Below are 22,403 nucleotides of genomic sequence, written 5' to 3'. Positions count from 1 at the left end.
AGCCTCCATTGCCTCCGCATACTTTCAATTTAGCTCGGAACTTTGTGGCGGGACGCACTTTGGAACTACAATTCTCACAGCTCAAGGCCAGCGCCAGAGAGAAGTCTCCTCTGACGTTGACGTTTTGTTCACTCTAAGTACCATAAAAAAAGCGTACAAATTTTTATGGCACATCAAGGAGGAATGGTTTGGGCAGCCAGCAGTGGATTACATTACCCGAATATTGATTTTTTCCATGAAACTAAGATGGATTTAGTGCGCCAAAGTTGATTATAGAAATGAGTGAGAGCTGGATATCCCTCTGTTGTTCCTTGTTCCATTTCCGAATCGTGATCCGGGGCAACTTTAAGCTGGCTTTGTGTGCGACGTCTCATTTGCATGGAAATTCATTCGTGCAACGCTTCGTTGCCGATTTGCCGCCAAAGTGTCAGCGAACAAGTTTAATGCGCCGCTGAGCCGCACAAATGTGAAATGTGTTCCGGCGAGTGGACACGGATCAGGATCGGGGACCACGGACGGGAAACATGTACAATTAGCTGGCTAACCAAATAACCAAACAGTCAAATAGCAGCGACGCCTCCCCATGCAGATGTAGACATTCATTTATTCGGCCAGTTGGTCGAGTTGTGGCCAGTGCGATGGCTAATTAGTATAATTAACTATATACTCGTGAGCAAGGGCTCTCCCACCGTGAGCGACGCCCGATCTCATTCGAATTGTGGCACGGAGCGTGGCAAATTGTGTGGAAGTGGCACTAAAAAGGCAATTAAAACGCAAATGCGAATACTGTCGTCCGTACGGGCCGCTTTACACATGTAGAGCATACATTTTTGGGTAATATTCGTATTCGTACATATACAAAAATATTTATGCACACAAATTAAATAAACTAATTACGCCATAAGCCAGGGGGAATCGACGCCGGAATCGGGGCCAGTGCACATTAATGAGATTTTGATTTGCCGCCTGCCAGGCACGACACTTTTCAGCATTTTTGTGACAAGAGACCTGGGAACAAAGCGGGGCCCGGCTCGGCTCGGCTCGACTTGGCTCGTATATGCGGGCTAATAAGCACAAACATCAACAAGAACAAAAGTAAAAGCAAAGGAAATAAAGTCGAGCACTGGATGTGGCCCCGAGCAGCAGACTCGCCAAAAGCAAACACATGCCAGGCTCCTGGCTGCCGACTCCCGACTGCCGCGACTCCTGGGATGGTAAATATTTGGAGTGGGAGGCGAGGCCTTTGTTTTTCATTACTCTGAGAGATCCATTGGCAATATTATGACGATACGGTGCTGCATGTCAAATCGAGGGAAAATGTTTGGAACGACCACAAGTGGTTGATAAAAATTTGATGCGTGTCTGGCAGTCCTAGAGTGCGGTAATGGCCGGTCATTCCCTCCACGTTCCACATTGGTCGCAATGTTTGTGTTTGAGTTTGTGTTTGCCCTCTCATTATATGGCAGGGGTGTGTGCTTTATCGATTGACCCGCAGAACAAACGACCCGCAAAACGCTAAGCACACAGACACCCAAACACATACGGATCAGGGGCCACGGGTCGGCTGAGTAATGGCGAGGCTTGCGGTAGACATTACGCATACGCCTCGCCTGCCGCGGACACATTCAATGAGCACATTAATATTATTAAGTTGCGTGCAATCAATGCAATTTACTGGGAGCGTGTCAATCGGGCAATCAGCAGACGCCCGGGAGACACACGTGGAATAACTGAGCGAGTGGCCACAGTCCACAGTCCACAGAGTGCAGCCGGATAAGACCTTATCTAAAGAGCAAAATAAATTACTTTTCTACTTTAATCCACCAGCACAAATACAGTGCACAAATATGATTATAACAAATACATAAATGCTAGGGCTGGCGTTAAAAAATATGCATAATAAATAAATGCTCTGCTGTAATTAAAAACCGGCAACAAGAGCCGCACATCCAGCCACCATCCGACGGTAGTCCGGAATGTCTCCCATTCTGGCCCTCAGTTAGTTGTAAGTTGAATGTGGAAAACTTGCGCATGAAAATTAATTTCCATTTTCATTATTCATATTTGCCGTTGACATTGCTTAAGCCCCTTCCGCTTCCATCTCTGCAATGATGAAACTTTTTGTGTGTGCCGGGCCGTCCCTTGCGCTGCTAGTGGCATTTGTACGAGTACGAGTAGATTTTGCTTTTAATTGCAGGGGTGACATGCGCAAAGTCCCCCTTCATTCCGCCATTCTGACATTGCCATTGCCATTCCAATAAAAACATTTTATTATTTACAGTTTTACAGTTTAACGCGCAAACAATTCGCCCAGCGTCGTTCTGTTTGTTGCAACTTGTTGCAAAGTTAAATTGCATCGCCAGGAGAGACAGAGTCGGAGATGAAGGGGAAAGCTCTCTGGCATTCGAGTTGTGCAATTTAAACAGTTTAATAATTTACTTTGGCAATATTAACAGACCCCGAAGCGGGGAGTCGGGGTCCTGGCCAGGGGACAGCGGCTGCTGCCATGCCATCAAATATGACACATTCAATCACTGTCAGAAACAGCCATGGATTGACTTGAATCTGGGTCGAGTTTGGGGATTTCCTGGTATTGCTGGGAGCCATCATTCGCAACAGTTTTTCGGATATATGTATTTTAATATTACGCAAAATGTATTGTGCTTTGCAGGTGACATGGCTGAAGGTTGACAAGGGCAAGTTCTTCGAGTTTATAAACGGACGGAACCCGCCATTCCGTAACTCCACCATCGAAGGGGCTGAAATTGACGTAAGTACAAGGTTTGGCGGCATCCAAAGTGCTCTCTGGGCCGTGCTCACTTATTTACTCAATCATCATTAACGCTGCCACTCCGCACTCCGCATTCCGCACTCAGACTTCGATAATTGTCATCGAATTAACAATTGAAGAATGGTCTAGTAAATCGCAGCTAATTGGTAGACGTTTACCATACATCTACGAGACCCACCCTGTGGAAGAATCAATTGATTTGCTAATGAACTTTTTGTGTCTGGTCTGCCACTTTAATCCGCTCCTTTCCTCTATTTCCTTTCTCACTTACAGTGGGACAACTCCAACGAGCAGCAGGTGACCCTCAGGGATGTGCAGTTCGATCTCTCCGGGCAGTTCTACTGCGAAGTCTCCACGGATACACCCATCTTCACCAAGGCCAGCGCCGACGAGCTGATGAGCGTGTTCTGTGCGTAACAATTATCGCCACCATTTACAAGAGGCCCACTCTAATTATTGTCTCCTTTCCCATCCATCTCCATCTATCTATCTATTTATCCATCTATCTGTCATGCAGTGCCCCAGACGGGTCCGCCCACAATTAAGTTCCGCAAACGCACTCCCTTTGCGGTGGGCGAGAAACTTTTCGCACTGTGCAACACCACTCGCGGACGGCCTGCCCCGCACATCACGTGGCTAATCAATGGGAAAAAGGTGCGTATGCGTGATATTTGAAACCGTATGGCATGGAGGGATAGGGATCCACCACAATTGGATTGCGAGAATGTTACTCGCTTGTTTGCCCTTTAAACAAAGTCAATTTGCAATGGATTATTAGCGAGTATCACATGTGTCGGGGCCTTGAATAGCCTTCTGGTTAATCAGTGGGATAATGCACTCAAAATGACTGTCAGGGGAAGTGGCAGAGCTAGTGTCTGTTTCAGTGGCAGTGTTGCAGAGCCCGTATCCATGGGAGCAGTGCATGGAGATTAACATCAGTTTAAGCCATTTTATAATTATGGCCTACACGAGCGGTCAGGGCAGCTTTCATTTTAATTACGAAAAGCCAGAGCCAGATGTTGCTGTCCTCCCACGAAAAAAAAGAAAAATATACAGCTAGCGAGCGAGAAAAGGAAATGAAATTTAAATAAATTTATTATGTCTGCCAGTGGCGGATGGAATATGGGAAAACTCTAAAATGAAATTTATTCATAAACGCGCCCCTGGGCCACACTGAAACCCACTTACCCCCACCACCCCTTCCGCCCGAAAAAGTGCACCAGTGTAGGGGCGTATGGGTGTCCTGGAGTGGAGAGCAGATGTGGAACTGACCCGCTGTGCCATGATCCATATTTAATTTAAGCTGTACGCCAGAGAATGGGGTCGTGGAGAGGGCAGAGGTTTGACATTGAAGTGACTTTTGTGCAAAGCGTATTGTAACAATTACAATGAACCGAGTACCCTTATCAGGCCCGCAAGCCCCACCCACCAACACTGAATTTCAACCCTCGTTTTTGTGTGTTTTTTGTGTTTGTCTTTCGGCAGGTGGAGGAGAAGTACGTGCGCACTCATCATGTGTTCTCGTTCAACGGCAAGCACCAGCGCCGCACGCAGCAGCAGCAGCAGACGCAGCTGAGTCAGCAGCAGCTGCAGCAGCAGTACTATCAGCAGCAGTACTACAACCAGTACCACCAGCAGTACCACATCCCAGTGGGCCAATTCATGGACCGCTATGACAAGAGCCTTCGTTGGCCGGCCGGCGCCCGTGCGGGTGAGTACTACTGGGAGAGGGAGAGGGTGAGGGGTCCTTGAGCGTGGGAGTAGGTCCGACAATGGTAATCACTTTTTTGCTGCGCCGCTGATGCGACATTTCTGTGTGTCGTTATTTGAGTTCCAAATTGTGGAGAGTGTAACATGGACAGAGGAGTCATCAGAAACCAAAAAATGCTGCAGCATTTACGTTAATTAGATTGTTTGATCGCTGATGTCCTGCTCTTTGCTCTTTACTATTTTTCTTTGCAGATGAATTTCCGCATTTTGCCGCACACCATCACGAGGGCCACCATCATGGCGGCGGCGCTGGCGGCGGAGGCAGTATATACAACAATCCGTTTGGCTCGCTGGCTAACTACCATGACGTGGGCGAGTTCCATGAGATACATCAGCGCAACTATGACATCAACAAGAAGAAGCTCGAGCTGAAGAAGCAACAGCAGATGGAGCTGAAGAAGCACAGGTGAGTTTTGATGGCGGCCCAGGCCCATTAATCACGAAACCTGACCCTTAACGCCATTACGGAGACCGGAGACCGCTCTCTGAACCATATTTATGAGCTATACAAATTAAAAAGCTGCAACTTTCGCGAGCCACAAGCCAAGCTCTACGACTAGGAAGGAATGTGAAAAGTTTCCCTCTGCTAGGATTCTGGCGGCAGGGGGTTGCTAGGCAAGCTACTCAGTGCCCAGCGCAAACTTTTCATATTCTTATCAATTTCCCAGGTTGCGTGTGTGGCGTGTTTATTAAAGTTTTCTTATCTATGGTCTGAAAGGATTTTGCTTTGGCGCTGCTAAGGCCAACGGCTGTTGGCACATTGTTTGGGGCTTGTTGGAGCTTGTGGTGGCTTGCCGTTGCCTGACTTCTTCGTCTTTTTTTTTTGCCTTTTTGTTGTATAACGCATAAATAAATTCTGTGGCACGGCTCCCCTGTTTCCGCTGTTCCCCCTTCCCAGGCTGCCATGGCGCTGGGTATTCGAAATCTTCACGTGGGTGGCGATTGGATGTGAAACGTAAATGAACGCAATAAATTATTTACGTTCACCTGTGATATTAAAAATCAAGCACAGAAACTTTTCCAATATAACAACTTTTTGTTGCAAGTGTGTATGCGAGGGGGGGAGGGGGAGGGCGAGAAGGTGTAGGTGAAGGTGAAGGTGTCGTATGGAGTGGATGTGGGTGTGGTCTCAGTTTAATGAAAGCCACAAGTCGCTGCGAGTTTCCACGAAGTGCCTGCTTCTTTGAAGTTGCCTGGTCGTGCCTGATATTACACATACGCCACGTGGCACGTAGCACACTTTCGGGGGAGGGATGGCAGATGGTGTGTGAGGTTCCTAAAAATAATAATATTGCAACCAACTTTCGCTCTTTGGGACATTTCAGGCCACTGGTCGGTCCACTATTCCCAGAGTGATGATGGACACTCTAAATGTCAAGGCCCCTGGTAATTGGTTAATGAATTTGCCATTTAAGGACTGCCTAAAGCTTATTGCCTGCTTTAGCTTTGCATTTGCATAAGCTAAAAAGTTTCGTATTCCGCCTCCGCCATAGAATTCCCAATTTATGGCCGTAAAAAGTTTGAGCTCCGCATGTGTGTGTGTGTGTGAGCATGAAATAAACCCACTTGGTTAATTTGCCATAAACTAAAAACCATAATTTACACTCGTGCCATTTCCTTGCCTGGTAATCAGCGAACGCTAATTGCATTTGCCGTAAGCAGAAAGGGAGGCAGAATGCCAGAGCCAGCTCCGAATGCACGAGCCGAACGCGGAACTATTTTATAAATAATTTCCCCGCAACTCAGAGTGGGGTATACGACGGGGTCTGGAGAACTAATTTCGCTAAAACCAAATGGCAATATGAAATAAATTATATGCAAAGCACAGAGGGAATATACATAAGCCAGAATATCGCAGAAGATGTGTACTACACTGAGGCACTGAGGATTAGAGGCTTCTGCAATAAATTAGATTGAATCGTTAACTTTTCGCTGGCTGGGAAACCCATTCTTTTTTTAGCCAGACAGACACCTGTAGACGGCTTCGGTTATGGGTTTATGTGGGCGTGATTTCACACTCGCCCTTAACTGGAAACTGGAAAGCCTTTGTGCCATAAAAGCATATGATAAGCGTTGCATATTTATGCAGTAGTCTAGCAGCAGCGGTGTAAACTCGGAAAAAATGGATACACATAAAGTGCACATGCAATAACAACATCCCACAAAAACCAGGAACAAAAGTATCATTTGGGCGTCGAAGGTTCAGATACCCTGATACAGTCAATATTTCAAGTTAAAGTTGAAGTTTTATGATATGTTATATATAGAGTGTTCCGATCTTGGTGGCTTCAGCTCCTATACTGACTGACGGACATAGTTATTCCTTCCAGGTGGAACAAGATCATATGCTGTTTGGGGTCGAAAATGCTTCCTGCAATGCGAACACCTGCTCAAAATGATTATACCCTATGAAAGGTACAACAAATACGGCAACAGCAACAATTACAAGGACGAACAGCAAAAACAAAAGGGGCGGCGGCAGTGGCAGGCAGTAACAGGCAGCGTTTATGTGCATGCCAATGCCAATGTGCATAAATTCCATTGCATGTGTGTGCTTATTCATGGGGTAGAGTGTGGGTGCACGGCTTGGGCTGCTCGGCCGTCCAGGAATAAACTGCGCTCTTTATTAAGTTTATGCCTTATGCGCCCCTCGAACGTGTGTGGGTGTCGCCTCGCGCAGTGCGCCTGACTGGTGTTGTGGGCGTACTGTGGAGCATGGCGATTATATTCATGTTATTTTATGCAAATGCAATGCTAATGTCATACCCACCGCCAGACAAGAGCCATGCCTCGGGTCAGGCACTGAACTGCTCTGCCGCCTAGCGGCCTTGCAAGATTTATGGCCTGCAATGGGCAACAGCATAAAATATTGAGTATACGCCATGTGGGGTGTGTGTGGGAGACTGGTTGGGTGGGAGTGTATGGGAGTGTGCGATATAAGCCATCCAAAGTAATTAACCGCTTAACGTGATTAGTGACTGGGGGCCGACAAACCGGCTTCGTCGAGTGCCACTCAAAAGCCAGAACATCAAAATGCTTTCATACTCTCATTGCCGTATTATGAAGCTGAATACTCGTACAACAATTCGTTATGGTTGGCTGCTCTCCTCCTTTCTCTAGAGCAGCTTGAAATGACTTTAAGAATGCAACATGAAAAGCACAAAAAACAAAAGAAGAGCTACAGCCATGAGGCAACAAAAGCAACAGCAGCAGACGTTCCTTCCATGGCTATAAAAGGTATAACACGTAGCTTTGAATGAACACTTGCCGAGGGAACAACGAGCAGCAGCAGCAGCAGAAACAGGAATACTCGTAGGATACCAAGGCAGGTCTGGCCTGGGCAAGGACATGGGGATGGGAATGGCGCGTTTCATGCAGTCAAAAAGTAGTTTACACGTTGTTGCACAATTTATGTTTGTGCAACACGTAAGGCCTTTGTGGCAGGCTCAGCTGTACAGGCCAGCCGGAGCACAACTCAACCTAAGCGCTGTGCAGGTCTGAAGGTCTGTATCTGCTTCTGCTTTAGCTTCTGTGGAAGTGTCGGTGTCTAGCTGCAACTTGGCTGCCTACTGCCTTTTATTCCGGCCGTTTGGCTGCCCTTTGCTTGCTTCTTTTGTGCCGTAAGTTCCCCGAACAGGTGGCCAACACACACGGGATCCGAAAAGCAATCCAAAAAGCCAGCAAACGGCAACCTAACTCGGCCACAGGAAACACCTCCTTAATCGGTGCAGTGGAATGTTTCTCCTGCTCCCTCAATGTCAGTTTAAAGGGAGGCTATGCAGTCCCCATGGACTAGGGGAGTAGTAGAGTAGTTCCACTCGTAGATTGCACTTGGTTCATAATGAAATTCCTATTAAAAGTAAATTTCTAAATTATTTTGAGAGATGTCTGAGGAAGTACTTAAACAGCAACTGTTTCGGCGAAGGACTTCTGCACTTTTGCCAACAATTCTCAGGCTTCCTCTGCCCGAAGAAATTCCCAAGCACAAACAAAGGCAGAGCTGAGCGCCTCTAAAATGCAGCTGGCAATTTTCATTTAATTTTCAGTGTGGCTTTCCCTAATTCTTCTCTCCTTTCCTTTCCCTTCGCCAAGACCAAATTGCCACTGACTTGACCCTCAAAAGGGCGGCCATTAAATGTCGCGACTGGTGTATTTGAAGCGCCAGAAATTGGCTGGCCGTGTAGCTGTGGCTGCGTCGGTAATTAGCTGCTTTGTTGGCCCTGATCGCGTGTGTGGCGGTAATCCTTTAAGGCGGGTCAACGGTGGCCAACGTTGACGTGCCATAAACCGCGGCAGTAATGCCGGAGTCGGTTCTAGGGTTCCAGGGGACAAAGAACTGGACAAGGCCAGGACTCGGTCTCCGACTCCGACACTGGGCCACTCGGATAAGGGACCGGTCGGTCACTTAAATTTACGGCAACTTTTAAACGCCAACGTCCAATGCCAATGCGCTTTTAGTTTTAATTGCAAGCTGTGGGAGGAGACGGAGACGGACCAGAATGTCTAGGTAAGTGCCTCGTCGATAGCGACTACAAGACGTCGAAATGGCGTGCCCCAATAATCTCAACGAGAACAAGAACAGCAAGCGCGCACATTAAAATTAAATTTCTATTTTATAACGAAGGAGGTTGAAGGAGGGTACTCCACAATTTGGCTAATTTGTTAATAAGGCTAGACTTCGACCAACTATTTGACCTTGTTCACAGGCAAGTAAGTGGCCACAGGCGCGGCCTGGGCCGTGGGTGGGATGTAGGAAGTGGAGGGGGCCTCCAGCTCAACGCCAATGTTCGACACACTGCCAGTCGATGCCACATTGATGTTGGAGGCACGACGCTCATCCACCAGCTGCACTTGCTGTTGCTGTTGGAACTGTTGCTGGCGCTTGGAGGTGAAGTCCAGGACTGGAGCAACTCCTCCATTGTGAGAGGCAGAGGAGCCACCCAGGCGCTCATACTCCTGCTGGATGGTACGCTGGGCATTCAGAGCGTCCTCCGGCGTGCGGTACTTGACAAAGTGCACCTCGGGCTTGCTGGCACTCACATGGTTCAGGTTCTGCAGCTGGTTGGCCAGGCTGGAGAGGTCACCCTGCTTGGTCAGCACGTAGATGGCGGTCTGCTGCTCGGCAGCCTGCTTGGCCAGAGCCAAAGCGGCGTTCTCCAAGCCCTTGTTCTCGGGGGCACGGATGAAGACCACGCGCAGGTTTTTCTTCAGCGAAGCGGCCAGGTCACTAACGCTTTTGTTGTCCTCGAAGTCGGCCTCTGGGGCGCTGTAGGTGAAGAACTCCTTGTTGAAATCGGTGTTGACGGGGGCATAGTCATTGGAGTAGCCCACGGAAGATCCAAGGGATCCGCCAGTCAGAGTATCGCCGGAAATAGAGCCCCCAGAAAGGGAGCCGCTGGAACCACCAGAGTATGCACCGCCAGAGATTGAGCCACCAGACAGCGATCCACCAGAGTTAGAACCTCCATTGGAGCCGCCAGAAGAGCCACTCAGGCCGGCTCCGTAGTTGTAGCCACCTACATCGGCACGCACTGCTGCTGCTACTGCTGTCAAGAAGGTCAGAACCTGCTAAGGAAATCCAATCCAATGTATAATCCAAATGTTTGCAGCGACCCAACTCAATTTCACTTACGATTAATCCACGCATCTTCTGCGGTCTTTGATGAACTCTTTTTCCCTGGAGGCTGCTAAAGCTGTCAACGCGTTGGTGGGCACGCCTCGACTTGTGAACGGGTAATGTTGTGGCCCCTCCATCCGATGGGCGTTTTTATAGCCCGTCTCAAAGCGTGGCTAAGAAGAGATGCGATGCGACTGTAGCTATTGCCGTTGTCTTGGTTCGATTATCCGCCTCATCCGCTAACCGCGAGCCGTTGCAAGTGACGCAAAACGTAAAACGGACCAACTGTATCCGCCAGCGAATTAGTTTTGCATAAATTCAAAGCGTATTGCCAATTTCTCTGAATGAAATGCAAATGCAAAGTGGAACTGGAGCTGGTGCTGCGGCTGCGGCTGGACATCGATAGGCCAAGCTTATCACCGTTCAAATGGAGCAATGCCAAATAATTTGCATAGCTGGCAGTTTTGCGGATACGTAATTAATGAATTACTAACATTACAGCCAAGAGGAGACAGCACAAAAACCGGACTACAAACAATAGAAAATAAATCAATTACAATGTCAACAGCACAGCCATCGGAGCCCATCCATCCATCCGCCCAACCAGATATAATTCTGGGAATGATTTGCAAAACTCAAAATTAATTAATGCCAACCGATATTTCGCTCTGGCAATTGGCAGCTCGAAAGCAGTGGAAACTGGCTGCAGCGGATCACAAATCATGGTCCCATCGAACGCGACCCGACTGACTGTCCACTGTACAAAATCTATGGGTGTTCGAATGTATTTCGTAAAAGCAACAGATACAATACTACATGTGGCCACAAAAAGACCTATTTATGCAAATTAGCTGGCGTCGCTTGCGGCATTTATAGTTTAGGGTTTCGTTTTTTTGTTGTTCGGCTTGTTGTTTGCATATGATTGAAGCATTTATGATAACATTTATGGTGACATTTGAGATATGACTGATTTATTCCATTGATTTCACAATTAGATGTGTTCAAGTGAGAAAATAAGTTATAAATATTATTTTGACAAAAAAAAGCGATAAGTGATGGAGTGGAGCTATGGAGCTATAAGCCGCTGGGGATGTTACCTTCTGTACTTTGTATTATTTCATTATTACTTTTGTACTTTTTTGAATTTGGACACGAGTATCTGCGTCTTTAGAGGATTCTTTCCACTTAAAATTGGGCGATTCGATGCATAAATTATATGTATCAACGAGCTTTTGAATGAGTGCACCAGATCACGTAGTTTCCGCTGATATCAGTAGTGGCGCCACTGGTGTGAAATGTCATGTCATGTAAAATAAAGCAGTAGCTCCAGTTCACCTCAAACTGTTAAGATAAGCACGGTACTCTCTTGCGGCATTGAACTTAATCTCTGACACGTTTCTGTCTGTTGCCAAGAAGCCTGAAAGCCTGGAAGCGCTGCCAATAGAAATGCAATCAAGTTAATTACGGAAATATGCATTTTTCAAGTCAAACATGAACATGCAACTCTCTGTGATTGACGATAAATGGCCAATTACGGCAATTACCCGGCTCAGGACCCTGCGGCGGTGCAACTTCAATGTCTGCATGTCGCGTGCAACATGTGCAAAGAGAATACATACCGGAGAGTGAGTGTATGAATACCAAAATATTTTGCTATAATTTCATTTAAACTTAATTTATCGAATTGTTGCTCCTAATTGGTTGTGTTAAACGATGGAATTCTCAAATAATGAACAGCATTTTCCATTCGGTTTGACCTCACAGTCTACCTCTAATTAGCTGCATGCCCCATCTGCGAGTGGTCGGAGTGACACGCATGCAATTAATACACTTCTATGGCCATCTAAATGAGGTTTGCCAAGGGCAACACGCAAACAGCACTGACGCTCGCACGCGAAAAACGTCCGTTTTAAATGCATTTACATCACAATACCAAACATACCATCGCGTCGAGTCTCCTGTCTCTCGTTTTCTCTGGCATTTTTTGACTTGTACGAGTCCTCGTACCTGCCATGGCAGGAAACGTATCGTAACGTAGCGTAGAGGCATGGCCAGGGGCTGTGGCACTTTATAGTGCATAAATTATTCAATGGGCCGCATGCCACAGCGAGTCAGAGACGACAAAAGGAGCTTCGCTGTCAGTTATAATTTCACACGCGTTGCCGTTGTCAGTGGCGGTTGTTTCTTTGTTGCGGCTGTGTCGGTGTTTGTGCCACGCTATGCGACGCGTCGCTTCTAACCCAGTTTTAAAGCCATTTCATGGCATACTTTTGTGCGCGCGCATCCGATCCGACTTTGGCCTGGTTCCCGTTCCCGTTCCCGTTCCAGATGACGAAACATTTTACACCCCTGAATAGTTAATACAAATTAGCTGGCCCCCGGCAACTACTTGCCAGCGAAAATTTGCATGCGTTGTGCCATGTAATTTAGCAGAGAGGGGAGTCAGGGTTCGGTTCTTGCCCCCCGGGTTAAGCTTTGATTTTGGCCAACAGTTTTGGGCTTTTGCAAAGTTAACCTAGCAAAAAGTTGAACTGGTAATCTGTGTGTCTGGTGTCTGGTTAGGATCCTGCTGCCTCTGTTCTGTTTTTGCTGTTGTTTCGAGTTGGTGCTGCCAAGTTGCGGTTCGCCCAAGTTCCGGTTTCCGATTTCCGATTTCAAGACCTCTTTCTGTGTACACCCGTATAAGAAATTCATGGTCCTGCACGCAGCCCTTGCGCCCACCTAAGTTGCTTTGCTTGTTCCTGCTAAGTGGAACGATGGAGCACAGAGCAGAATGCTTTCTCCTCTGTTCCAGTATTGGAAATACTATTTCGTGCTCTTCCCGCTCTGCCGTGTCCATCATAAATAGCTAAAAGGTTTTTTGCCTTCGGGGGTTTGCTTGCGTTTTCAAACTAAATTAGTCTACGGTTTCTGTGGCCCAGAGACAAATAAATATGCCAATACCACTCCAGCAGCAGCCCCAAGGAAACTACATGACTTATCAATTAATTAAGCCTATTTCTCAAATTATCACCCAGGGCACGGGCGTCCCAAAGGCTGTTTTGCATGTCAGTGGAGAGTTAAGACATTTGGTAGTTTCTTTTCCTTAGTTGAGTGGAATTTAAAGTGTCATGCCAGACAGCAGTTTCATAACTTGGGAACACATTTTCGTATAAGAATATTCCACGACTGTATACTGTACACCGGGGGCCGCATTTCCGTCTGATTTGAATTGCTTGGCAAGTTTGTTATGTTTTGAACTTGAGCTTCCTGCCACGGGTGCTGATGCTGTTGTTTCTTGCCTCGTCCTGCCCCCTTCATGTTGCTGCCTTGCGTTCCTTGTTGTCGCTACCGGTGCTAGCTGGCTCTTCCTGCGAAAAGTGCGCTGCATAAGGAATTTTATTAAGACAACTGTAGCAACAGCAGCAGCAACAGTAGCAGCACCAACATCAACAGTAACAAGAGCTCTACGTTGATGATGCCGGGGCTGCAGCTGGTGCCTCTCTGTCTCGAATCCTGCTGTCATCAGCCCCGTGCTGACAAGGCGAGGACCTCCTCCTCCTCGTCGTCGTCGTCTTCGTGGAGCCAGAGCTGTCGAAGGCTTATGCGGATGATGTGCATTTGCTTTGAGTTTTGCCCAGCATTTGTTTGCTCCCCTAGTTAAACTGGCTTACTGCTGCCTCGAGCTGTCGGTTGGTTACTGCGTTCCCAGTTACCAAGCTACCGGCTATCTCTTCGTTATTATTGGTACTCGTACTGTTGCTGTTGCTTAAGTTTTTCCCAAGCTGCTGCTGCTGCTACTCCTGCTGTTTGCGTTTCGTGCGTGCTGTGTGCCAGAGTTTGCAATGAATACCCTTTACGAAAGCCAAGGAATTCATGGCTTGTAAGCCACACTGGGAACTCTTAACAGCAATTCAGATCCTATTTTATTTCAAAAACCTTAAAGAATGCATAATGGAAATCGATTTTTGTGTGCTCTTTATGATTATGCGATTGGGATATTCTCCATTTTGCTGGCAGCGCATCCATGTGCCGTCATATGCTCTCACAATTTGCATGACATTTGCCCATCTTCTCTCTGGTTACCAAGTGCTCTCCCAGCACAGAGGAAGCGCACACACCCTCATGGCATACACACATTGCCGAAAGATTGAAAGAGAAGCAAACACTCGCACACAAAAGCAACTTTTTGCTGACACCTTGCTTTATCTCCAGGACTCCTTGCGGCATCCGTTGCCTTAGTTCATTCCGCTCTTGCTCTTGGTCTTACTCCCGCTGCTGCTGCTGCACTTTAAGCCAAGTAATATTTAAATATAATTTTGCTAAAATTCTATGCCATTTACTTTCCAATTTGCATAAGCAGGCGAGCCTGACACAGAGCCAAAGGCAAGCCAAAGACACAACGCCAGAGCGAAAGGAAGAGCAGACCGAAGTGATATGCAAATGAAATAATTGTTTAAATGAGACGGAAGTAAGCGCCCTGCAAATGGCATTCGAAAACGAGTTTGCCACAAAATCTAATGCTGTGTGCTGATGGCCCGTAAAGTGGGGTTCGGGCCGTAAACCAACACATCTGACAATTGGTTTGCCAGCACACTCGATGCATTAAACTTTATGGTATGGCATGGTATTCACATTATTTGCTCAAGTGTCTGGGCACGCACGGGGCTCGGCACCCATTTGAGTGATGTGTGTGTGTGTGTGGGTGTGTGTTTGTGATGTGTGTGGGTGTTTGTGAGTTTGCTCAGGTAATTTCGCTGTCATTTTGCATTTGTAATAAAGCAACCTGTCGCTACGCCGCACAACGTCACAGCCTCTGTGGCGGCCTAAACCCAGCGAAGCCCAAGGTAATTACAGGGAAGGAGATCAGGCCCTCTCCCTGCCACAGCCAGCGGAACCGGGTTCATTTGTATGCCGTTCAGGCCTCTTATCAAATATGAAGCAAAGTCGTAAAAGCTAATTAGAGTTAGAATGTGCGTGGGCCAAGCAGAAACTGCTGCCGCCGCCTGAATAATGCAAGCTAATCAACCAGTAATGCAGCAGAATCATTAGAGAGCACGCCCATTGAGCGGCAAAAGTTTATTTCAAACGATCAATAACCGCACACAATGCTCGCCATTTCCAGGGAGTGAACGTCTGTGAACTTGAGAACAAGATTTGTATTTATGAAACTCGTTCGATTATCAATTATTTGGGGCTCTGCTGGAAATTATGACAGCTCGCATCTCCATTCGGCTGGGATTCTTTGGGCAGATGTGCGTGCCTGGAATGTGGTGGGCTTCTCTTATGTGTCTCTTATTTTGCTTTTCACGTTGCCATACATCAATCATAAAATGCAAATATTTACGATTTTATTTGTGTGCAAATTGGCCCAGACCCACGCCCATTAAACCCTGGCTCTAACTCTCCACACTCAATCGAATCCCTCCTTTTTTATTGCAGGAACAGCAGCAACCGCAAGTATCGGCGGCACATCAACGAGAACGCCCTGGGCATCATCCGGAGTACCCTGAACAGCGGTGGCTTTGGCCCCCAGGCGCCCAACATTGCCAAAGAGCTGGGCATACCCCCGAATTCGGGTCCCATGAATCAGCTGGCGGCCGGCTACCAGCGCCCGCTCTCCCATCCAGGCGGCGGTAGTGGCGTGGCAGCAGCCGCAGCGGCTGTGACCGCCGCCCAGCAGGAGAAGGGCATGTTCAGCATCAGCCAACTGAACCTGGAAATCACCGACGAGCATGTGGGCAGCAATGGGCGCATGGAGATCACCTGTCTGTCGACGATACCGGCGACTGTCGGCCAGGGCGAACAGTATGCCGACTACAAAACGTACTCCGTCAAAGGTGAGTGGTGGCGCAACGCAACGCAACGCAGCGCAATGTGGCGTATGCGTGATTCGCATGAATTGTGCGTCTCTGTCTGTGTGCACATTCGGTTTATTTATTCTGTAATGTAATGCTATGCAGGCATAATATTTGCTTTGGGCGTTGGGCCATACTCTCGTCCCGCAAAATGACGAGCCGTGAGCTCATCAAAAAATGCTTGCTTTCCACTCGGGGGAGGCACGCACGACGAGAATTATGAAATGTAGAAGAGAATCACGGATGGAATTTTCACAAAATAAATTAGCATGATAATGGGATATATGTGTGTTGGGGTTTCGTTAGGGGTACGTTTGGGGTATGCCTATTGTTATTTCTCGGGCTGTCAGGATGTCTCCCGCAGCCGCCAAGAAAGATATACACAAAAGTCAACGTTGTCTTCCGTCTTTCTGGAAGATTTGAAATGTTGTCCTTATTTGCATTGGTGTTTGCCGAGCTGCTTTTGGCCGGGTTCATAAGCTACGCAAAGGGAGGTGCGGTGTCATGTCTCTTGCGTAAGTCTCCACTGAGAATAATGGGGGGTTTTTGGAAAACCGTCTTAGCTTCTTAGCCTAGTGCATGAAAACTCACATTTTCTCCCAGTGCACTGAATGTACGTTTAATTTCGAGTTACCCCCACCGCTAGAGAGACAGGGCAGGGCACAAACAAAGGTTAATTTATATATATTTGCCGACAGTGTTTGCCTACAAGCCGGTTGTTAACACTTGCTTCCAGACGAGTCGTTGACTCGACTCGGGCACTGTTGTAAATTGTCCAGGATTGTAGGAAATAATTTACACATTACCAGGTCCATGACTCACAACGGTCGTTGGCCGTGGTCCCTGGCATCTAGCCGGAGGCGACTCCATTGTCTTTCGACCTCTGCCGCCCAAAAGTGCCGAAGTGGCTGCCAAACTGTCACTTGAACCAAGGGGCGTATGCGTGTTATTTATGTTGCGTGAAGTGCGTCATTTGTTTGGGCCACTTCGCAGCCGAGAATGCTCCTCCACTTTGTAATTGTTTCTTATGATGCCCTAAGGGGCTGCCATCAGTTAGCTGCTGGTCGCCGCCGCCTTGTTTATGCCAAAACTTTCCAGCGGCTGACTATTTCCATTCCATTCAATTCCATTCGTCTAATCGGAGACCTTTGCTGTGGTTTGCTGCTAGTCAGTTTCAAGGGCTTTTCTGTGATTTAAATTATTCAGCCCACAAGTGGAGCGCTGCTATTCCAAATTGATTTCCCCTTTTTTACGGCTTGGGCAATCATCCTGTCAGTCGGATATACTCATTCCCGCTGCCGTAATGGCTTTTAGTCTGTTCAATTAATTTTCCCTGCCAACCTTGACCGGCAGCTCCTAGCAGCTCGCTAGCAAGGACACTGGTATTTCTTTTCACCTGATCCCCGCATTGTTTATCACATTCTAAACCCCTATATATACGAGTATATATATATATTATATTTATCTTCTCTTTTCCGGATTTCTGCAGTTGAGGTTGAGCGACAATTGGCCTCCTCCACGTCGACGGCCGCGCCCAGCATCGGTATGGCGGCACTGGGCAACGGTAATGGACACGGGAACGAGACTTCGGCTGGGTCCGTGTCCGTAATGCCACATCTGTGGTCTCTTGCGCAGATTCTGCTACTCATGCTCCTGCCCCTGCCCCTGAGCTACTAGGAGCCCCAGCATGTGCAGCAGCAGCTGGAGAGAAGCAGACCACCGACATACTAAGGCATAGTTACGCCAAAACAAAGGACACCCACATCATCATCATCATCAGCATCAAGGACAGGAGGAGCAGCAGCAGCAGCAGCAGTAGCAGCAGAACTAAGTTGGGTTTTTATAAATTGTACACAAAATTTTAATTTATTTCCATGTGCATGAGCTCGATTGAGCAGGAAAATTAGCACAGCACAAAAACAAATTACAACAAAGACGGGGGACACGACGAAGAGCGAGTGGACTTGGAGGAGAATTTGTACCATTTTTGTGCTGCTCTCCTTGACAGCCAATTTAAATAGTTTACTTGTAGATAACGTAATTTGAAATGGTCGAGGGGCCGCGTGCGTTGATTTTTCCCCCTCGTTTTTTTGTGGGGCACCAATGCCAAAGAGAAATGTTTGTAATTAAGTTGCAGTCGGATACCACGGGCTGTGGGTAGCCTTTCCATTGCAGCCGATGCCGACGGGCATTTTTTGTAGCGCAAAGAAATTTTTGTATAGCTAATTGAACATAAGTTTTGTGGAGAGCGGCACCCACCGGGCGGCCAGCTAATCCAACTGAGAATATCAAGTTTTTGTGCTCTTCAAGGTCAGTGCACAGTGGGTGTGGCATTCCACCCAGTGATTTTCCATCGCCGGCCTTGCCAGAAGTTTGTGCGAATGCCGCCCCCTGAGAAATCCACCATCCAAGCAAACGAAAAAAGAAAAACGATTGAAGCCAAGTTTTTAGGCGTTTCCAAGCAGTCGCTACGAAGCTTGTACCTAAAATGCATCGCATCATCCAAGTGCAACAGCAAACAGATGAACAGATCCCCATCCCCCAGAGGCACATTAACAATTTAGCGAAATGAGAGTTATTTTTTACGGTGTTTGTAGCTTGTAGCTCCGGCTAGTCAGGGATGTGCATGTGGATGTGGCCACTGAGGGTTAGGCTAAGATTAAGGCAAATTGAATTTAAGCGCCAGCCACATTCCGCTAAATACGACTACCCCGAGAAACCCAGAGAAAATTAAACGTTTAAATGTAAAATAATTAGACAGTTAAACCAAGAAGCTTACAAAAACAATCAGTGTTGAAAACATTTTGAGAAAACCAAAAAAAAAAAAGACAAACGAAACAAAGGAAACGGAAAACGAGACACAAGAAAATGGCGTCGCAATGGGCGCGCGTCTGCGGCGCGTGGTCGACCTCCAAAAAGGGTCAGCTCCGAATGGGTTGGACCGGCGGGGTTAATGGGTTTCCACGGGGCAGAAACAGAAACAGATTCACACTCAGACCCAGACCCAGACCCCGCCGCAACACATTACGACGCTTATTTATTTATATTCATTTCGGGCTTTATTCTCGTTTAGTTCTGTGTGTACAAATGGTTATCGTTGCAATGGATCGTTTAGAGAGTAGTTAGGAAAATATTTGCCATTGCGATTAATTGTGTTTGCAATCGTTTTCGTTTCCGTTTTTGTTGAATCCTAGGCGCCCGTACTTGAGAGCAAGTACGGATGCATTACGAGTACGTGTGTGTATATTTAGGAGAACCCTTTTTCAAACGCGCTTTAAGTGTCTATTTGCTAGAGGACAAAATTAAACACATCCATACATATGAGTAGCATACCAATGTAACTATGTAAAGCAAGACGATAGCAACTGGTAGCAGAAACGGTAACATAACAAACAACACGGCAAAGTAAATAAATGTAAAGCAATTAGCGGACTAGTCTGTATATCATATACCCCTATATACTATTATATATACGTGTACGTACATATACATACATAGTACATACCCTACCTATACATGAGCATCTGTTTTGTGTGTGTAATTAGGCTTCTATTTTTGACTTCAAATCGACGACGGCGAAACGCAACCAAAACCCAAAATAATATTAGTGTATAGAATTTAGCCTGCAGAAGTTCTCCTAAGCGAAATCAGCTAAACCAACCGATTGACAATTACCAGTTAAACAAAAACAATTGCAGAAAAAGATAGAGAAAACAACTCTTTTCCCAGTTGAAACACTTTCCAAACGGTTGTTCAGAGTGATCGGAACTGTAGTAAGTAGATCTAATACGAATACGAATACGATTACGAGTAGTTTCACGTCCATTGGTGGCGGCCGAGGGAGGGAGTGCAGCAACCGGATATTGCTTGAAAGAACTACAACAATTTTTTATAAATGAAAATATACTATAGTTATGACGACGGTAACGGTAACATCAAGTAAAGTAATAATAACAAAAACCGAAACAAAACAAAACAAAACAAAACAAAGTTCATATTACATATAAAAATATGGCTAAAATGTCTTATGCAGGTATTGACGTCTTCCTATGCTACGCTGTCTATTATTAACTGAACAAATGAATTACATTTATAAATTATACATTATGAATAGGTATGCATACAAAGTTTACTGTATGTGAAAGAAAAAAACCAATGAAAACCGAAAGAAAAACCAAAAAAAGAAAGAAAGATTAAATATTAATACTTATACACAAAAAATGATAATGCTTTAAGATCGTATGATAAGTTGTTTCTCTTAAGTTTCAATATGTCACTCACTATGATCAACTATTTTCCATCATCAGGACTCTATTCAATTCTGGATAATTTCGCTTGATTTGTGTAAGATTATCAAGGGAAGTGGTTCCCAGTTTGTTATGGGTTTGAGACTCACTCGTAAATGTTTCCCACCAATCTATAAACAAGTGCAAACACATCTTAACTCTCGGCACCTCATCGCATCGACACATATACAGTTTGCACCTCCCAGTACCCATTATCACTCCCCACTCCAGCACTCTCTCTTTCTACATGTGTATATGTGTATGTATCTGTCTGTTAAATATGCAAACTGTGCGTTGTCCTCTAGTCAGTCGTCTCAGTCTGCTGTCTCAACATATACTAACTGCATGAATATGCATAATTGGTAATGGGCCAGGTGTCAATCATCCAGGTGTCTGCTAATTAATGTATGTGTCCCATGCAGGCACTCTCTATCCAGCATATAAGTGTGTATTTATGTAAAAAAAAAGCATTCATGTAAGTGTCAAGTGCAAAGGTAACACAAAAACGATGATATTTATAAAGAACAAATTAACGTACATTAAGTGTCGCAGCAATTCGTAAAACATATCATAAATGTTGTAACATTTTCTCTATATCATGTGTCAGTAACCTAAGAGAGAGACAAGTGACATACTTCATCAATAACATATGGTATTTTTCATTTAATTATTGTTTTTCCTTGAGGCCTCTCCTTTGGGAGCTACTACCAGTGAAAGTAATTCAAGCTGAACATTGAACCAATTTAGAGGCGATGGAAATAACTGAAACACACACACAGCAAACACACATACAAGTTGGAAATGTTGTGTTTTGATAATTCAAAAGTATTATTATAATGCCAGATCGTCAGACAAAGAGAGCAACTCGTTTCGTTCGGGGTTTGCGCCTCACACAATTTCACTAGCATCAAAATCTTCCAGTCACACATATCATTGCATATTGAACAAGCTGCAAGAAATTATACAAAATATATATTTAAAATATGTATGTATACAAAAAGAGAGGAGAAAAACCTCACAAAGGGTGTATAAAAAAAAATATATATATAATATACATATACACATTTATAAATGATGGCATAATTTATTAATTTTAAACACTTACACCACAAAAAGCTTTAACGTTTTTATTTCCATTGTTTGTCGAACATTTATATATTCCCATGCACATATTATACACATGGACATATTCAATACTCGTGTTGTACGACTTTATTTGACTTAACCTTATTTGTATTGTATAAAATATTTTACTGTAAGAAAAGGTCTAGATAAATAGCATAATTCGAGGCTACTCCGAGTGCGGATAACTGACAAACAAACAAAAAAAAAAACCAATGAGGAAAAAAGACAAATTAAAATTGATTAAAATAACGAACATATTTATTTATAGATACAGACATACCAGTACCACTACGAATAGCAGGCGACAGATGCAATTGCAATTGTTGTGAAAGGCAACATGCAGATTATACGCGATCGTAACCGCGAAATATTTGTGTGTATAATTGTACTAATACTAACATTTAAACATTAACAGATACGAGTCATTGCCGAGCAGGAGGGCAGGCGATTGTGCTGTGTGGAGCACAAACTAAATGTAAAATTTAAATGTAAAAAATACGAAAAACCATAAGAACAACAAGAACAAGAAATATAATTACAACTCAACCCAAATTATGGCGCCTACTGCTTGGCCAATCTACTACACTGAAGAGATATACAGCATATTAAATATACATACAGAAATACGAGTACGAATATTTGTGGTAAAAAGAGAACGAACTAAAAAATAAATGTTGAAAACAAGAAGCCAAAGGCATTTCATTTTGGGACAGACCCCCAACCAAAACCCTTTAAGCGGACCCGGCAAACAAAGAGCCGAAAGCACACACAAAAAAGGCAAATGTAGAATAACACGCAACGAAGTGGCAGCCGCAGAGAGTGCCACAAAAATCGGGTTGAGTGTAGAGGGTAGAGGGTAGAGTAGGGCTCTACTCCTCCCTGGGGTGGAGACAGGATTTTGCGGTGCGGGACCACACAAGTGCGTTAAACAAACTTGCGTAACTTTCTGCTTGACGAATATCCTTTTAATCCTTTTA

The 22,403-nt window shown here is 45.6% G+C and overlaps 2 protein-coding genes across 3 annotated transcripts in view; one reads left to right on the top strand and one right to left on the bottom strand.

The window, feature by feature from the left end:
* The window catches only part of beat-VII (beaten path VII), a 39,370-nt gene extending 17,747 nt beyond the window's left edge, over positions 1-21,623 (top strand). Inside the window, exons 3-9 of the mRNA XM_002137293.4 lie at positions 2,672-2,770; positions 3,065-3,200; positions 3,309-3,445; positions 4,277-4,502; positions 4,754-4,967; positions 15,600-15,997; positions 17,505-21,623. Coding sequence (XP_002137329.3) covers positions 2,672-2,770; positions 3,065-3,200; positions 3,309-3,445; positions 4,277-4,502; positions 4,754-4,967; positions 15,600-15,997; positions 17,505-17,692 — 1,398 coding nt within the window. The 3' untranslated portion in view covers positions 17,693-21,623. The remainder of the gene's footprint in view (positions 1-2,671; positions 2,771-3,064; positions 3,201-3,308; positions 3,446-4,276; positions 4,503-4,753; positions 4,968-15,599; positions 15,998-17,504) is intronic.
* Tb (Tubby) lies at positions 9,152-11,189 on the bottom strand. 2 transcript variants are annotated; one of them, XM_033385732.1, is made up of 2 exons: positions 10,194-11,189; positions 9,152-10,129 (listed from the first exon to the last, which is right to left on the bottom strand). In XM_033385732.1, the coding sequence occupies exons 1-2, from the start codon at positions 10,206-10,208 to the stop codon at positions 9,248-9,250; spliced, it is 897 nt and encodes a 298-aa protein (XP_033241623.1). In that variant the 5' UTR covers positions 10,209-11,189; the 3' UTR covers positions 9,152-9,247. The 2 variants fall into 2 exon arrangements, with proteins under 2 accessions (XP_033241623.1, XP_001358436.3); XM_001358399.4 differs by having other exon boundaries at positions 9,152-10,126.
* Positions 21,624-22,403: the final 780 nt, after the last annotated feature.

The sequence above is a fragment of the Drosophila pseudoobscura genome, chromosome 2 (assembly GCF_009870125.1).
Source record: "Drosophila pseudoobscura strain MV-25-SWS-2005 chromosome 2, UCI_Dpse_MV25, whole genome shotgun sequence".
NCBI classification, from domain to species: domain Eukaryota; kingdom Metazoa; phylum Arthropoda; class Insecta; order Diptera; family Drosophilidae; genus Drosophila; species Drosophila pseudoobscura.
This window is presented reverse-complemented; position numbering and strand designations above follow the sequence as displayed.